An 18,679-nucleotide genomic window follows, 5' to 3' on the forward strand; every position below is an offset into this window, starting at 1 on the left:
CAGGGAAGGTATTTTGTCATCAACCCTGCTCCCATACTACTTAAAAATCTTGTCAGGCGTGACAGGCAAATTCTGGCATGAGTTCTCTTTCGTGGCTCCAATGGAAGTAGCAGTGTTCCCTAAAAAGGCAAACCAAGTACCTTGAGACTCTATGGAGGCTGGAGTTCGGGGATGTGGAGAATGGGCTCACTAGGGCAGCCTTAAACAGGGCAGTCCAGAGTGGTGCCGAGGGGAGCCCTCCCTGTTCTAAGCCTGCAGAGCTAGTGGATTCTGCTTCCTAACTGCACAGAAGTTCTGCCTCAGAGTACACCACTCTTAGCAGATCCTGCCTAGGAGTGCTACAGTCTACTCTACTCATCTGACAACTCACTTCCTTGCTTCCTTGCTCACTCCATGCCAGCCATATTGGGCTCCTTGCTGAGGTGGGAGGATTGCTTGAGCTTCGGAGGTAGAAGCTGAAGTGAGCTGTGGCTGCACCACTGTACCCCAGCCTGGGTGACAGAGTGAGACCATATCTTGAAAAAAGAAGGCAATCTGAAGAGGGTGGCATCTCTCATGAGCCAGTCTGCCTCAATATCTGCACAGAAGACTGAGCAGGCCAGGCCTTCCCTTCTCATTGGCCTGGTCCCTGAAAGAGCTCTGCTCTTCCAAGTCAGCTATGCAGGTCAAGACAACTGAGGCCTGGGGCTCACCCTCCCAGGACTGCCCTCCCTCATTGATATCTATGTGGGCTGCATACACAAACCAAGCAAATTTCATACGTGCTATGGCCTCCTCAGTGCAGGCTGGGACCTGGGGTCCAGGGTTCCTGGCATGTCTGCTCACTGCTCCACAAATGCGTTGGCTTTAGGAGAGGTGGACCAGGAAGGCTTAGGTGTCAACAACTATATGCTCTTTCTTCCACAGTTGCCATAGATCAACAATGTATTCTCAACATGTGCCCAGCTGTGTGCAAAAACAGTAATGATGAAATCAAAATTAAACTACCTCTGAGGGTTGGCAGTGATAATATCAACTAGTAGTAGTAGTGGCACTACTAGTAGTATTAATAGTAATGGTAGTTACAATAGCAGCTTATACATATATATAGCACCTATTATGTGCCATGCATGTGCAGAGTACATGGTTTAACTTTCATCTCACAATAACTCTTTGAATTGTTAGCCCAATTTACAGATGAGGAAACTGAGGTTCAAGAAGGTTTAGTATCTTGCCTGTGATCACCCAGCTAATAAATGCTAGAAACAGGATTCAGCTTAAGCAGTTTGACTTTGGGTATCATCTTTTATGATTGTCTGGCTAAGGGTCTCCTTAAGCATTATGGTGTATCCAACTTTGAGGCTGAGCAAGATGCCTAACCTCTCTGGGCCTCTGGCTCTTCCTCCGTGAGTATCAAACCCTTAGTCTTGCTGGGAGGTGTCGAGTTGATGTACGTAAAGCCTTTAGACCCATGCTTAGCACATAATGAGAGCTCAAAAGTATTAGTAACTGTTGTTGATGTGATCAAAGAGCCTACGCCTAAGAACTCCAGGCAGAACCTACTGTTTGTGAACAGCTGGAGAACATTCTTAAATGGTTTTTTTGGCATCCACTTTAGGCTTATGAAGATAAGGAGACCCTCACAATTTCTGGGAATATCATTTTGCTTGACATTCTGAGTTCCTCCCTGAACTTGGTGGGGTATGCGTGGAATCCAGTAGACTTTCTAAAGCCTGAGTCCTGTCACTTACAAGCTGTGAATCCTTGGACTGGTTATTCCACACGCTGAGCCTGTTATGCTCCCTAGAAAAGGGAGATAATCCTGCACACACTCACAGGTTGCCAAGAGGACTATGGGACAACATCTCTGAATGACACTGGATACACCACCTAGCAGAGAGTAAATGCTCAATAAAAGGGGATTACTTTGACAGCACATTAATCATTGTTTTTAGAGTCATTATCATTGGCAATAAGGATATTGAAATTCAGGTGATTTTTTCTGCTCTTTGGTGAGTGGGATGAGGAAGGATATCAGACCTAAATCACCAAGAAGCCCATCCTCTTCTTTCACTGCCTCCTTCTCCACGGCAGCCCTTCAGACACTGCCTTAGCACATATAGAAGCTGAACTCTGCATAGCTGGGGTTTCCCAAATGTACCCCATGACACCAAAAACCAGGACTGTTGTAGACAATATAGGCTTTGTGCAGGTTCCCAGGAGAAATCTGAGGGACTATGCTCAATCCTTACTGGAATCAAGAAGTGCATTTTCATGATGCTGAGAAAGAAAAAAGGCAGTCTTAAAATTCCTTATTGGGAAAAGTAGAGGGAAACATGAGGAGCAAAGTATCTAAGAGAAAGAAAGCAAAAATTATTCACTCTATCTGACAGGAAGGCTTCTGGCGGCCTTGGCTCTGCAGCTCCACCAAGCTAATGCAGCAAGAGCTGACCCTATCAGATGGCTGCCAAGTCTGGAACCATTGGCATATAGACAATAAATGAAATGACACTGCAAATCATGATATAATGCTGTCATCTATGGTCTCAGACTTTACAGCCGTAGAGTATTAGAAATCAGCAAAAGAGGTAAAGGTCAAGGTTGGATGAGCTCTTACGCACCCCCAACCCCAATAGTGGGGGCAAGTGTCTCTTTAGCAGCTGACTGACCTGAGACCTTTGGATCATGTATGCATCGTAGCTGGACACATGGTACTTGGCCGTAATATCTGGACTGTAGCCAGCACCACAAGTGCATGGTATATTCGAGCTCGAAAGCTGTTTCTTAGGTCTATAAACCTGTGGGAGAAAGCTACAATGGTTAGGTGCAGGAGGGCAAGGCACAGGGAAGGAATAGGGAAAAGCAAAGAAGGATGCTCATTTTGACTGTCTGTGGCCAAGTGGGTGGAAAACTCAGTGGAAAAGATGCACAGCTCCAAACAAAAAGGTCAGGTGTAAGCAATCCCCGACCCCTGAGACCAGCATTAGCAAGGCATGCCACTCTGTGGAATGACCCCAGTGTCTGGCAGTGACTGGGACCCTCCCTCTACAAGGAGAGGGTGCCCAGGCACAGTAGTGGCCTCTCTCTCTCTCTCTCNGATAAAACTCCAAGACTCAAGGACAAAATCAACACCTCCTATAGCCAAGGAGAGCCCAGAAGTGCTCCATGCATATTTAGGGAGAGGAGCTAAAACAGAGCTTTCACCCAAGCAAGACATTCAGGTGAGAGGCTCACATAGTTGGCCATTAGGTCAGTTTGATGCCCTGGGAAGATGCCCTTCTGATAGGGATTTGAAAAATACATAAAATCAGAGAAAATACTTTGCCTCCATATTCATTGAGTGCTATTTTTTGTTGCAACAGCAAACTGAATGGATTCGCTGAGTACTGGGGTTGAGGCACCAGCTGCCTAGGATAAGGCTAAGAGAGCAGATGAGTGTCTTACCCAATTGCTTGGACCTTAAGAGGAAATTGTTTATAGTAACACTGAGAAGTTCAGGGTTTACCTCCATAAGAATGGCCTGACAGGACTGAGTATTCCTTTTTTTATTAAAAGGAGTTCTCTAGAGTAGACTGCAAAGACACTGCATTGCAGTCAAAGATAAATAGAGATAAGGCTAGATTCTACCAGTGGGACACAAACAGCTTAACCCAAAGTGGGTCTGCTGTAAAAACCAATACATTTGCATTTTAGCAATTTGATCTGGACCAAGTCTGTGAAGCATTACAATGCTGGGATCAAATCAAGCTTTTCTGGAGGTAATCCAAACACAACAGGAGGCTTTGGGAACCCTACTGCATGGAGTTCCTCTACTGCTGTTTAACTGTGCTAACCTCCTGAACCATAAAGGGTAATTAAAAGTCGTCTGCACGTGAAGCAATGAAAGTGTAAATGGGAAGTACAACCATGGCTTCTAGCAGAGCGGGGAAGAAATGTCTGGCTAACCACTCCACTTAGGTGCTTTTTACTTTCCTCAACAGGGTGGGTCTACCTCTGCTGAGATCCAACTTTGACTAGGATTCCATCCTTGTAGGTGGCTCTCCTGAACACATTCCAGGGCAGCCTCTGCCTTCTCCCATTCTTCACCACATCTGTGACTAATCCTTGTAGACAGTCCTGTGATTTTCAGACAACACAGGCCAGAGAGGCTCTACCTAAATAGATTACGTTACATGCAACTTGTTATGGCCTCCAGAATGTTTACCTAGACATGGGATTTTTTTTTTTCTGCAAGCCCCAGAGATCACACAGAACCAATGGACTAGTCTCTTGGTCTTAATGTCTTCCTGCTCCAGCTGACCTACGTGTTTCCTGGTGGCCAAAAGCAATGTCCAGAAGTGCTAGGAAAGAGAAAAGAAAACCAAGTACAATTTATCTCTGATCTCAAAAGTAGTCTAACCAGTTCTGAGAAATAAGCTGGTTCTAATTTTAACTAAACAGTAATGTCTGGCCCTCGTTTTAAAAAGGCATTTTCGTCAAGGATGTGCGTATCACTACTTCAGCACATAGGGGGGCATTTGCGAATATGGCTTAGGGGACAAGATTTAGTTTTAAGCTTTCTTCAAAAACACCTTAGCAGCAGGCAAATCCAGTGATTTCAGAATTAATTATTTTGATGTCAGTCCTTTTTTCAAGGGTGAAGGAAAAGTGTTGGGAGGATTGGCTCCAAGATACCAAAAAAGGAAAGGTAGTAATTATTATTCAGAACTGGCCTCCTTGGAAAAAGAACCAAATCAAAATTTAGCTAATTCCCAATTGAGGCTCTCTTCCAAAACTGTACAAATCTGCAAGCAAGATTATTTTTTTAAAAAAAGTAAAGTAAAAGTATCAGAGGTATGTGCCTGTAAAGAAACAGAAGTGGAAGACATAGAAAAGTTGGATAGTTTTAGATATCTACTCCATCAAATTAGAATCAACTCTTTATCTTTTTTGAATGTAACGAGTAGGAGAAAGTTAATTTGTACTGCTCTTTTACCTTTATACCATGCTCAGCCTAGAACTAACCCAAATGTCAACACCTGAAGGGCATCACAAAGATTCTTTCATTGTTAGGCATAGCTGGAATTTCTCAGCTCATTTCATATCACCTTTGGCTTTCCTGACAGATGTTTAACAAGAGCTAAAGTATTTCTAGGCAAATTGATTTATGAGATACTCAGGAGTTTTCAGGGATGAAATGGAAAGATTCCCTTCATAACAGCAAGCAATCTCTGCTACTTCTGAGAACTCAGTGACAGTTTATTTAAAAAGAACCCAAGAAATTAGAGAAGATTTGAATTAGAAGAAGGTAAAAAAAAAAAAAATTGGAATAAAAGTCCAAAATTGCTATCATCCCAAATAGTTCAACCACGGGAAAAGTCACTCTATAAAGTGTCTTGGAATGTGGCAAGAAAGGGCATGGTGCTGTTCTGTGGTCATCAAGCTGACACACAGGCCTCATCTCCTCTATCAAGCCCTACAGACTGGTGGTGGTTGCCTAGAATATTGGAGTGAGAATTATGAGGCTAAGTCTTATCTACAAGGAAGGAGGATCATGATTAATCAATGATGCCTTTTTTCTTAAGAATCTGCCTTCATGATTTATTCATTCATTCATACATTCAACAAATATTTGCTGAATGCCTACTAGCATGTTAGGAGTCATGTTACCATATTCTCAGGCCTTATGGAGCTCAATACTAGCAAGGCAGATAGTCATTATTAAAATAATCACAAAACAGATACAAAATTGCATCTGTTACCAGTGCTATAAAATGGATAATACATGTGCTGAAAAGTGTCAACTTGGCAGATTTGACCCAATTGAGCAAGTCCCAGAAGACTTCCCCGAAGAAGTGATGTTGGACTAAGACTGAATGGATGAGTAGGCATTAACTAGCTAAAGAAAAGAGGGGAAAACATTCCAGGCAAAGGGAAGGGTACGTGCAAGATACAGAGCACATTGGTTTGAGTTTGTATTTATCCTAACACCTAGAGTAGGCTGGGAAGGGTTTTCAGCAGTAAGGACTGGAAGGTGATGAGTGTAACCTGAGATTTATCTTTAGAAAGGATTATGTTTCTGCCCACTGAAGTTTGAAAACAGCTGGCCTGGCCTGGAGGCCAGATGTACTTCTTCTCCTAGGCACAGGCAACCCCCAGTGCAGGCCAATAGCAGGGTAACGGCCACTCTTATCTACCTGCATGTCTCTTGACAGCAAGGAAGGTCAAGACCTGGACTCTGCTGGCATGTTGTTGAGACTGCTAGAAAGTCAGGGAAGGTATTTTGTCATCAACCCTGCTCCCATACTACTTAAAAATCTTGTCAGGCGTGACAGGCAAATTCTGGCATGAGTTCTCTTTCGTGGCTCCAATGGAAGTAGCAGTGTTCCCTAAAAAGGCAAACCAAGTACCTTGAGACTCTATGGAGGCTGGAGTTCGGGGATGTGGAGAATGGGCTCACTAGGGCAGCCTTAAACAGGGCAGTCCAGAGTGGTGCCGAGGGGAGCCCTCCCTGTTCTAAGCCTGCAGAGCTAGTGGATTCTGCTTCCTAACTGCACAGAAGTTCTGCCTCAGAGTACACCACTCTTAGCAGATCCTGCCTAGGAGTGCTACAGTCTACTCTACTCATCTGACAACTCACTTCCTTGCTTCCTTGCTCACTCCATGCCAGCCATATTGGGCTCCTTGCTGAGGTGGGAGGATTGCTTGAGCTTCGGAGGTAGAAGCTGAAGTGAGCTGTGGCTGCACCACTGTACCCCAGCCTGGGTGACAGAGTGAGACCATATCTTGAAAAAAGAAGGCAATCTGAAGAGGGTGGCATCTCTCATGAGCCAGTCTGCCTCAATATCTGCACAGAAGACTGAGCAGGCCAGGCCTTCCCTTCTCATTGGCCTGGTCCCTGAAAGAGCTCTGCTCTTCCAAGTCAGCTATGCAGGTCAAGACAACTGAGGCCTGGGGCTCACCCTCCCAGGACTGCCCTCCCTCATTGATATCTATGTGGGCTGCATACACAAACCAAGCAAATTTCATACGTGCTATGGCCTCCTCAGTGCAGGCTGGGACCTGGGGTCCAGGGTTCCTGGCATGTCTGCTCACTGCTCCACAAATGCGTTGGCTTTAGGAGAGGTGGACCAGGAAGGCTTAGGTGTCAACAACTATATGCTCTTTCTTCCACAGTTGCCATAGATCAACAATGTATTCTCAACATGTGCCCAGCTGTGTGCAAAAACAGTAATGATGAAATCAAAATTAAACTACCTCTGAGGGTTGGCAGTGATAATATCAACTAGTAGTAGTAGTGGCACTACTAGTAGTATTAATAGTAATGGTAGTTACAATAGCAGCTTATACATATATATAGCACCTATTATGTGCCATGCATGTGCAGAGTACATGGTTTAACTTTCATCTCACAATAACTCTTTGAATTGTTAGCCCAATTTACAGATGAGGAAACTGAGGTTCAAGAAGGTTTAGTATCTTGCCTGTGATCACCCAGCTAATAAATGCTAGAAACAGGATTCAGCTTAAGCAGTTTGACTTTGGGTATCATCTTTTATGATTGTCTGGCTAAGGGTCTCCTTAAGCATTATGGTGTATCCAACTTTGAGGCTGAGCAAGATGCCTAACCTCTCTGGGCCTCTGGCTCTTCCTCCGTGAGTATCAAACCCTTAGTCTTGCTGGGAGGTGTCGAGTTGATGTACGTAAAGCCTTTAGACCCATGCTTAGCACATAATGAGAGCTCAAAAGTATTAGTAACTGTTGTTGATGTGATCAAAGAGCCTACGCCTAAGAACTCCAGGCAGAACCTACTGTTTGTGAACAGCTGGAGAACATTCTTAAATGGTTTTTTTGGCATCCACTTTAGGCTTATGAAGATAAGGAGACCCTCACAATTTCTGGGAATATCATTTTGCTTGACATTCTGAGTTCCTCCCTGAACTTGGTGGGGTATGCGTGGAATCCAGTAGACTTTCTAAAGCCTGAGTCCTGTCACTTACAAGCTGTGAATCCTTGGACTGGTTATTCCACACGCTGAGCCTGTTATGCTCCCTAGAAAAGGGAGATAATCCTGCACACACTCACAGGTTGCCAAGAGGACTATGGGACAACATCTCTGAATGACACTGGATACACCACCTAGCAGAGAGTAAATGCTCAATAAAAGGGGATTACTTTGACAGCACATTAATCATTGTTTTTAGAGTCATTATCATTGGCAATAAGGATATTGAAATTCAGGTGATTTTTTCTGCTCTTTGGTGAGTGGGATGAGGAAGGATATCAGACCTAAATCACCAAGAAGCCCATCCTCTTCTTTCACTGCCTCCTTCTCCACGGCAGCCCTTCAGACACTGCCTTAGCACATATAGAAGCTGAACTCTGCATAGCTGGGGTTTCCCAAATGTACCCCATGACACCAAAAACCAGGACTGTTGTAGACAATATAGGCTTTGTGCAGGTTCCCAGGAGAAATCTGAGGGACTATGCTCAATCCTTACTGGAATCAAGAAGTGCATTTTCATGATGCTGAGAAAGAAAAAAGGCAGTCTTAAAATTCCTTATTGGGAAAAGTAGAGGGAAACATGAGGAGCAAAGTATCTAAGAGAAAGAAAGCAAAAATTATTCACTCTATCTGACAGGAAGGCTTCTGGCGGCCTTGGCTCTGCAGCTCCACCAAGCTAATGCAGCAAGAGCTGACCCTATCAGATGGCTGCCAAGTCTGGAACCATTGGCATATAGACAATAAATGAAATGACACTGCAAATCATGATATAATGCTGTCATCTATGGTCTCAGACTTTACAGCCGTAGAGTATTAGAAATCAGCAAAAGAGGTAAAGGTCAAGGTTGGATGAGCTCTTACGCACCCCCAACCCCAATAGTGGGGGCAAGTGTCTCTTTAGCAGCTGACTGACCTGAGACCTTTGGATCATGTATGCATCGTAGCTGGACACATGGTACTTGGCCGTAATATCTGGACTGTAGCCAGCACCACAAGTGCATGGTATATTCGAGCTCGAAAGCTGTTTCTTAGGTCTATAAACCTGTGGGAGAAAGCTACAATGGTTAGGTGCAGGAGGGCAAGGCACAGGGAAGGAATAGGGAAAAGCAAAGAAGGATGCTCATTTTGACTGTCTGTGGCCAAGTGGGTGGAAAACTCAGTGGAAAAGATGCACAGCTCCAAACAAAAAGGTCAGGTGTAAGCAATCCCCGACCCCTGAGACCAGCATTAGCAAGGCATGCCACTCTGTGGAATGACCCCAGTGTCTGGCAGTGACTGGGACCCTCCCTCTACAAGGAGAGGGTGCCCAGGCACAGTAGTGGCCTCTCTCTCTCTCTCTCATTCTCGCTCTTTGTCTCCTCTCTCTCTCTGTCTCTCTGAACAAGGCAGCCCCATGAGAAATGAACTCTGGGGCAGAGCCAATTGTATGCCTTTTCATTCCCGAGGGATAAGGGTTGGTCACACTGGAAGGGGAGTGTACTTACTCCTTCAGGTTTCCCTTCCACTCACCTTGCCCATGGTGCTCAGCATAGATCACTCTAGCAGGCAGAGAGCTTGCCCTAGGGGCTGAGTCAATATGGACACACTCCACATGGTAACTGTGTGGCCATTAGAGAGCTTCAGAGCCACATATGGCCCTAGCTAAAATGTGGTAGCTACCCTGCAAGGTCATAAACCATCGAGCTGAGTGAGTTTCATAATGAACTAGAATCTTAGTGAATAGCTTTAATCATTGCTTATAAGAGTCACCAAGTTACATGAGGAGGAGAAGATTTCATGGATGATTTTCCATATGCTTCAGGTATAATTATTTTCATTTAAGCCACTTCCAGAAAACCCTCCAAAGAGCAAGAAACTTTCTGTATAAGTTAGAACTATGCCCCTCCTTCCATGTCCCTCAAAACAAATACAGTGGCCTAGAAAGGAGAAAACACAGGATAATGGGGCAAACAGGTGATTTTTAAAAATTAGAGTGAATAATAGCTGGGTGTTCTCTAAGCATAGTCTGATAGTGCTAGGAGATGGTCCTTGTCTGAAGGGTGTTGGAGGAAATAGTCCAAGAACTAAAGTTGGAAGAATAGAGAGAAAGAAACCTAAAAACCTAGATGAGGGCAGTTATTTACAGGGACCAGAAGTGAGCAAGATGGAAGGTAACAGGTCCAACAGGAAAGAAGTTGCCCAGAACTTAATTGTAAGTTTCTAGAATTTAATCAGAAGTCAAACAAAGTCCATTGGAAGGAAGAGGTCTGAGAGCTTTTTCTGGGGAGATGAGGCTGACACAAAAGAAAGGAAAACAGCACTGGGTGCAAACCACACAAGCCCAGCCACATGCACATAAACACAGACAGGCAGTAAAATGGTGGTCCAGCGACAACTGGGACCATTGTGCTCCTACCTGGTTTTAGCTGCTTGAGCCCACAGGATGGACATGGGAAAATGAAGAGAGGCTAAAACCCAGAGAAAGCCCCCAAAGCCCCAAACCCAACAAAACACACCTTTCTTGCAGGAGGCCCCACCTGCTGCTTTAATTGATGCACTAGTCGGTCTTTTTCCCGCTTGAGGGCCATGACTTCTTCCTGTGTCTTTTTCTTTTTGGAGGCAGACAATTCCAGCAGAGCAATGTTTGCATCTTTTTCACTGATGGCTGCAAGTAGTGCTTCCTGTCTGGTAAAATAAAGATTATTGAGATCATTTTTATAAAGTAAAAAAACCCAAAGAATTGGCATTTATATTTGAAATGAACCAGAGTATTGTCTCAATGGGAAGAAATTATGAATAATACTCAAGACAAACTAGCTCTTTGGCTTTCAGAATGGACAAAATCGTTTGGGTCAGAATTCCTCAGACCTGCACACTACAGCCACTGAGAGAGGAATCTTTTAATGACTTCATAGATGTAGACACATATTAGAAATGCGAGGGAGCTAATTTGAGCATTCATTGCTGACACATTTATCCATCTATCCAACCATCCATCCAAACATACATACGTTCATCTATCCATCCATCAATTTGCCAAGAATCTTAGTCTGTTTTCTGTTGTTATAAAATAATAACCGAGGCTGCATAATTTATAAAGAAAAAATGTTTATTTGGCCCATGATTCTGGAGATTGGGAAGTTTAAGGTCATGGTGGTAGCTTCCAGCAAGGGCTTTTGTACTAATGTGGCAGAACAGTGGAAGGACAAGTGAGCAAGTGTGAAAGAGACCACAAGATCAAGCAAAGCTTGCTTTTATAACAACCTGCTCTCTCAAGAGCTAGTTCACTCCTGAGATAAGGGAATTAGTCCATTTGTGAGCACTCTACCCTTATGATCCTCATGATCTAAGCACCTCTTAATGCCCTCTGCCTTTTAATACTGTTATATTGGCAATTAAGTTTCCAACACATGAACTTTTGGGGGAAACATGCAAACTATAGCACCAAGTAAGGTTCTAGCTACTCTAAGAAAACTCCCCCAAACTGGGTAGCATTTCATGTATTATGTTTTTCATACAAGATTTTCTTTTGAAGTTGGGCAGAGATATTTACTGGAAATCCTGTTCTATTTTCAATGCATTTAGTGATGTTCCCTTGCCATCCCACTGAAAACAATTACTTCTTCAGCCTTCCTTATTTCAGTAATTACACTACATACACTAAGTAGCGCAAACCCTGAACTTAGAAGTCATCCTTGAGTTCTTTCCTTCTTTCTCTATCCAGAGCCAGCACACTGACAACTTCAGTAGGTTTTACTTGAAAGTACGTCCCTTATCTAAACTCATGCACTACTATAAAAATATCAACGAATCATCAGCATCATGCATTGGGGGCCACTACAAAAGCTTACTCATTGATCTTCTTGGTAAAGAGAGTAAAGGCATCTTTCAGATTCCACCATTGTGTTATGTAAAGACCCATTGCAGGCCGGGCACAGTGGCTCAAGCCTGTAATCCCAGCACTTTGAGAGGCCGAAGCGGGTGGATCACGAGGTCAAGAGATCGAGACCATCCTGGTCAACATGGTGAAACCCCGTCTCTACTAAAAATACAAAAAATTAGCTGGGCATGGTGGTGCGTGCCTGTAATCCCAGCTACTCAGGAGGCTGAGGCAGGAGAATTGCCTGAATCCAGGAGGCGGAGGTTGCGGTGAGCTGAGATCACGCTATTGCACTCTAGCCTGGGTAACATGAGTGAAACTCCGTCTCAAAAAAAATAAAAATAAAAAAAATAAAGACCCATTGCATCACCCTTTAGACTTGAAATCCAGACCCTTTACTGATGCTTGCAACACATTATATCAACCAGCCCTGACTACCTCTCTGAAGGCCTCTGTTCCTCTCCTCCTTCCTCAATCATTAGGCTCTGGCATATTTCATTCCAGGTCTCTGCTAGTCCTCAGAAATGTTACCCATGTCCTCACCTCACAGGCTTTGCCTTTCTGTGCTTTTGCCTCACATAGCTCTTCATCTTGCATGTCTGTGACAGACCACTGACTTGGACCACCTCTGTCCAAATCGGTGGTCGGTCACATTACACTGCTTCGTTTTTTTCATAGCACTCTTCGCCATTTGATAGAACCTTATTTATGATTTGCTTTCTAGATTTGATGCTCCATGAAATTGAGACCTCACCAATCTTATATACCACCAATTCTCAAACTTCTAGAAGATCCCTTAGCACATAGCAGGTGCCTGAAAATGTTAGTTCAAGGAAGAAGTTCATTTTTCACTTTTTACAGACTTTGCAGATATCACCAGATGCCTCTTCCTCCCATTTTTTAAAAAAATTAGAATGCTTTGCTTCCTGCTTAACCTACAGTCATCGCTTATTCAGAAAAGTTTGAAAGTTACCCCCTTCCATCTTTACAGTATAATTTTATGACCACATCTGTCACAAATTTTAACCTGGAATTTTCTGGGATGATTTTTGAGTAGGAAATAGCTCTCCTGGGTGCGTTTCGTTGAATCCTCCTTTCCACCAAGAAAAGTCTTATCCCCACCATTTGTGTCTCTTCTGAAACATTCTAGATACTTTGGAAGTACCCCACAGCTCCAAGGAAGCCTCCACAATGGGAGCTTCCCTTGCACACAAGCCCCAGGACTAAAACCTGATCATGATCCTGTTTTGCCTTTCTTTAATCCCCATCACCAGACCAGGCCCTCTCCAGATGTTTGGACAAGGTGGTCATTATTTGGATCTCAGATTATTCCCCTTTTCACTGCAGGGATTTATATGGAGTTTTCTGGGCCCCACTAATGCCTGGCAGTAGGAGCTTCTGTTTGAAGCTCACACAGATGTGTGAGCAGCAGAACATGTCAGGAAATATCTCCATTTTCCAGAAGAAAAGCAGTACAGGCTGGACTACCACCAGCAGCATTAATATCCAGCTTCACAGAGCCTGTCTGCCTTTGGATAACAGTTGAGACAATAGACATGCTTGTGGCTTCCAGCCAGTACATATTTACACAGAGGGCGAAGCTGAAGAGGCTATATAGACTTTAAATCAGAGAGAGTCTATTTGCTATCTGCTATTCCAAACTTTAACCATAACACACAAGGTGACTGCAACATTTTATCCCCTCTGTTCCAAACTGAAATATCTAAGTGAAGCTTTTTAAATGAAAACAAACTAAAGGACCAATATTAGGAAAATTGGGGGCTGGAGGTAAATTGACTACATCTCTACAACTGCATCTTTTTTTTTTTTTTTCTTTTGAGACAGAGTCTCACTGTGTTACCAGGCGGGAGTGCAGTGGCGTGATCTCAGCTCATTGCAACCTCCGCCTCCTGGGTTCAAGTGATTCTCCTGCCTCAGCCTCCTGAGTATCTGGGACTACAGGCATGGGCCACAATGCCCAGCTAATTTTTGTATTTTTAGTAGAGACGGGGTTTCATCATGTTGGCCAGGATGGTCTCCATCTCTTGACCTCATTATCTGCCTGCTTCAGCCTCCCAAAGTGCTAGGATTACAGGCCTGAGCTGCCGCGCCCGGCCTACAACTGCATTTTTACAGACATATGCAGTTATTTTAAATGCTAATTAAAAAACTTTAGTGACATGGGAAAATATTTATGCTTGTTGAGAAATAATTCTCTATGACTCATGTTTCTGTACATTTTACAAGCACAGGCACTATTTTCTTTTCTGACAATCTTTCAAGAATGTTTGTATAGAGACAATCTTTCAAAGACAGAAGTGGTATATCTTTTTGGATCAAAAGGTAGACACGCTTACTGCCCTATAAAATAGTGTCTCCTTCTAGAGCAAAAGGCAGGTAGGCATGTTACTGACCATTATAAAATATTCGGATTCTCTAATCTCAGGGTTGCTCTCCGATAATACAAACGACTGCATGTATGTGTTCATCCAGTCCATCCGACTGGTCTCCATGAGACTTGGAGAAAGGAGAATTGACACAAATATACTAATTATTCATTCTGTGCCATTTGCAATAAAGTCCTTTATCTTTGGCCCAGAAGTCTCTTGTCACCTGCCTGCATCCATGCAACTGAGGCAGGCTCACCTGTTAGCATGCCAGTAGGGAAGATCTCAGACCCTTCACAGTCCTTGACATACAAATGTATATCCAAAAATATCCCTAAAACGTAAAGCTATATTCACAGGAAGAAACAAGGACAGGAATAAAGTATACCAAAATGATAATAATCACCATTTCAAGGTGACAGGATGAATGAGGCCATTTTTTACTTTGTTCTGCTTATACTTTTAAGCATTATTCTTAGAAAATATCTTAAGAGTAAACATTTAACACTTGTAAGTCAAGCTTTGAGTCATCAAGTAAACTGCAGGTACATGGTTCAAAATCTTCTCAGGTATGTAATTTGCCCATTTTCCCACCCAAGTTACCTATAATATATCCCATTCTTTATGCACAGATAGGTATACACACACATATTTTCACACTCACACACAAAATTTTCACACTCATACAATGTTTGATACGATCTACATCATCCACCACTTGGAAAACTGTAGTAATCTCCTAACCAGGCTCCCTGTGTCTACTTTCAGCCTGCTTTAACCCATTTTCCTCTTCTGGGTCAAAATTTGATATTATATAGCTTTAATAACTGTCAAAAGTCATCATCAACCCAAAAAGTATTTGTTCTAAACTCTCCTTTCTCTATGATTCTAAAATTTAGGCTTTTAAGCTTTAATACATTTCTCCTCTCATGATACTACCAAAAATCACAACAAATTAATTTCTAATCAACACTTTACTGCCAGAGAAAAACACATATCAATTTATAATTCTCTACAAATGTTATTAAATACAGTTCCAAGTCAAATTAACCTGAATTATCAAACCTCAAAGTACATTAAATATATTTCTAATAAAATTACATTTAAAGCCACTCACTAACCTTAAATTAATATTGATATAAAATAATCTATTTTGCTCTTTATAACTTTTTTCTCATTGTAGTTTTGTTTTATTTTGTTTTGCCTTTGGCTAACAAATCTATTTTCATAGATACGGCATTATACAATCATAGAACTCTAAATAAAATTAATGTAACTAAGGCTATATATATTTTGAAACCTTCATTTAACTATTGGCCATAAGCTAATGATATTTTCCCCAAAAATACCTTGATTGAGATATACAATCAATAATTCTAGTCCATTTAAATCAAAGAATCATTAATAGAAGATTAAAAGGTATATAAAATTAGAGAAATATGAACATTTCATACTTTAAAATATTCAGCAATTATTCTGAATATGTTAAGGTTTATCTGGCTATTACCTATTTGTACAGGGATGGCAGGCCTAGAATTAAACAAACTCTTAATTCCAGGCTAACAGAGCCATTGAATTTGGTTTTTGAAGCAAAAAGTTTTACAAAATGAGTTAAAGTAACTCTTTCTTAAGCTAATAGACTTTAGCTAACATAGGTTGAACTTCCCAAATCCAAAAATCCAAAATCCAAAGTACTCTAAAATCCAAGATGTTTAGAGCACCAACAGGTCGTTCAAAGACAATGCTCATTGCAGCATTCTAGATATTTGGATTTGAGATGTTCATTTGGTAAGTGTAAAGCAAATATTTCAAAATCTGAAAAAAATATGAAACCTGATATACTTCTGGTCCCATGCATTTCAGATGAGGGGTACTCAACCTGTAATTTAAATCACTGTGAGCTAATTGTGTGCAGTTATGGGTTGTCATTATTCCTGCCTTAAAGATCAGGGTTTTTTGGGGGGATGGGTACACTGAACATAATTTTATAAAGACTAATTTGCCATCCCTACCATCAGATTCTACACTTTTACAATTCCCACAAGCCAATTTACTGATACATTGACAGAAAGCACCTAACAAAAAAAATCACAAACATTGAAATAGATTAGGAAGTTTACATTAAATATTTTGCTTTTTTTTTCTCATGGCAAATTTTTGTTCAGCCATTCAAAAACTGGAAAAACTAAAATACTGCCAGTTCTGATGTACCATTTTTTTAAAAAGGCTCAAGTGTAAAGAGTATACCAGTGACAATACACTTGGATATAAACTAGAAACAGAAAAATCATTATTTTCTCCAATGAAAGCATTACATTCTAGAATCAAGCCCAGATTTATATTGCTTCAGAAATTATTACTGTCCCATCAACCTGAAGAGAGTTCCATAAGCCTGAAATTATGTTCAGCATTTAGTCTACCTCTTTTGTCTTTTCACAAATAACACGAAAAGTACATATATGCCCATTCTTAGACAGTTAGTAGGTTTAAGTACATACCAAAGGCTTGCAAAATTATCTTGAGAACATTGCCATCCTCAAGTATACAATTACTAAGGTGATCTGTCTATGCCCCAAAATGTAGCTTAAAATATGGAAAGGAAGCCCACATACACTAGGAAGGAAGATAAGATAATGTGAAGAGACATAAATCTGTTAAGAGTCTGCTGAATGCAAAACTAAGAAAGTGGATCATAGACAGCATTTTATCAAAATGCAGCCTAAACAAATGTCAAGGGCAATAATTTCTTTAACAAATATGGGCAACAATGAAGGAAAAAAGGGGGAAATTCTGTGCCCTGTCATACATTTAGTCAGGATTAACAATGGATAACAATATGTGCAAGAACACATTTAATAACCCTAAACTGTCATTCAGTGTGTAGGAGGTAGTCAAGATACAGCTAATAAAACACCAAAAAAAATGGTTTTAGCCACCCTGGAAAAAAAAAAAAAAACCCTGCATGGAATAAAACAAAACAGGACTGAAGGGCATCTCCTGCCAAGATAAATGCCTTCTTTTGAGTGTCGCCTGTGGCTAGCCCTCATAAAGAGAGTTCCAGGATCCTCTGATGGTAATACATGGCTACCTCACTTATCACAGTCCATTTAAAAGGGAGCTTTGTAAACATTTCTACTTCACTCCCCATTGCTGTCGTTCTATTAATGATGATTTGAGCTCTGAAAGAGGATCTAAAATTAATTTCAGGAGTTACAAACGAGGCAGGCCAATTAGAAACTATTATAAATTGGATTGGGGAAGAAGCATTAACACATTATTTCTTGTGGGTTCTTGTTTTAGTTAGCTGACCCATCTTTAGAAATGCATTCAATTACAAAAACAGATGCTTAAAAAATGCATTCCATTAAGAAATGTTTGGATAATGACATATAAGAGAGAACCTATATTATGTATGGTGTTTAGCCCAGGCAGTCATGTTCTAATCATATTGTGGGGGGAAAAAGTCCGCTCAATCAACTTTTCTCAGCTAATTACTGTTTTCTTTCCCTCATGACCCTGAATATTCAACTGTAAGTTCAGTAGGAGGTGACTTCAGACAGACGGTGACGAAAGATCCTATTCAAAACAGCCTCTCTCTCACCCCTGGGGTGAGGGTTGGGTGGAGGTTTGCTGTGATCAACCCTGGAGATAGATGTTCATTTGCCTAAATTTTAAAAACTGAATTTTCATATGCCATCTTGAGAAAGAAAAGGTCTTTGATATCAATTAATATCAACCCTACCCACCAGCAGAATGATGTATGGTATACGCAGAAGGGGCCACGCAGAAAGCGAAGCAGCTCACATGAGGTGGGGCCCACAGGGTGAGATATATTTGAACAAGCACGAGTTTCAGCAAGGACAAAGAACAGACCAGATTCATAAAGGCTAGGCTTTGGCAGCCCAGGCTTCTTAATGTGGTTTGCTCCCTGTTGCCCACCTAAAACTGACCTCAAAAAAATAGTTTATTCCAATTATGGAGAATTCTGTCTTTGTAACCTAATAGCACATGACTGGAGTTTCCTAACACAGGGGCCATGGAGTCTTGTGGAAGTTCTTTGCTCTAAGCACCAGCTTCTATCCTGTTCCTTGCCCGGTACATAAGTCAGGTAGGCGGCTGGCCCGTCCGGGGGTTCCTCCAAGTACAACTAGACCAGGACGCTCTCAAGTGCCAACATCGTGTGCTTCAGGGCACTAAGAGGGCAAATGCCAGCATCATGTGGCATCCTGCTACAAAGGGATATTGGTGAGTCTTAAGCCAACTGATTTTCCCACATACAAAAGGTCCAAGTCCAGAGGAGGAAGTGTGCCAGGAAGAGCTACTCCCCCCATTCTAAATGTTTCTCTCAAATCCTGTCCTTCCGGAGAACTGGCAAAAAGGAAATGAAGGATGGGAGGGACCATTGTCCCAGGTCTTGGCAGTGAACATGTGTGAGGCATTGCTCATTACTATATGTCTGATCCACCCAAA

General features: G+C 42.0%; 1 protein-coding gene across 8 annotated transcripts in view; it reads right to left on the reverse strand.

Annotated features, from left to right (window-relative positions):
* The window catches only part of LOC108314566 (ERC protein 2-like), a 439,969-nt gene that overhangs the window by 225,291 nt on the left and 195,999 nt on the right, over window positions 1-18,679 (reverse strand). For 6 of the 8 annotated variants that reach the window (XR_001829551.2, XR_001829554.2, XR_005202634.1 and 3 more), the window contains exon 3: window positions 10,459-10,627. Coding sequence is in view for 4 of the 8 variants with exons in the window: in XM_017543512.2 (XP_017399001.1) it covers window positions 10,459-10,627 (169 nt within the window). In the remaining 4 variants the exon portion in view is untranslated. The remainder of the gene's footprint in view (window positions 1-10,458; window positions 10,628-18,679) is intronic. The other 2 variants (XR_005202640.1, XM_017543517.2) reach the window with 1 other exon arrangement.

The sequence above is a fragment of the Cebus imitator genome, unplaced genomic scaffold (genome assembly GCF_001604975.1).
Source record: "Cebus imitator isolate Cc_AM_T3 unplaced genomic scaffold, Cebus_imitator-1.0 Scaffold8, whole genome shotgun sequence".
NCBI lineage: Eukaryota > Metazoa > Chordata > Mammalia > Primates > Cebidae > Cebus > Cebus imitator.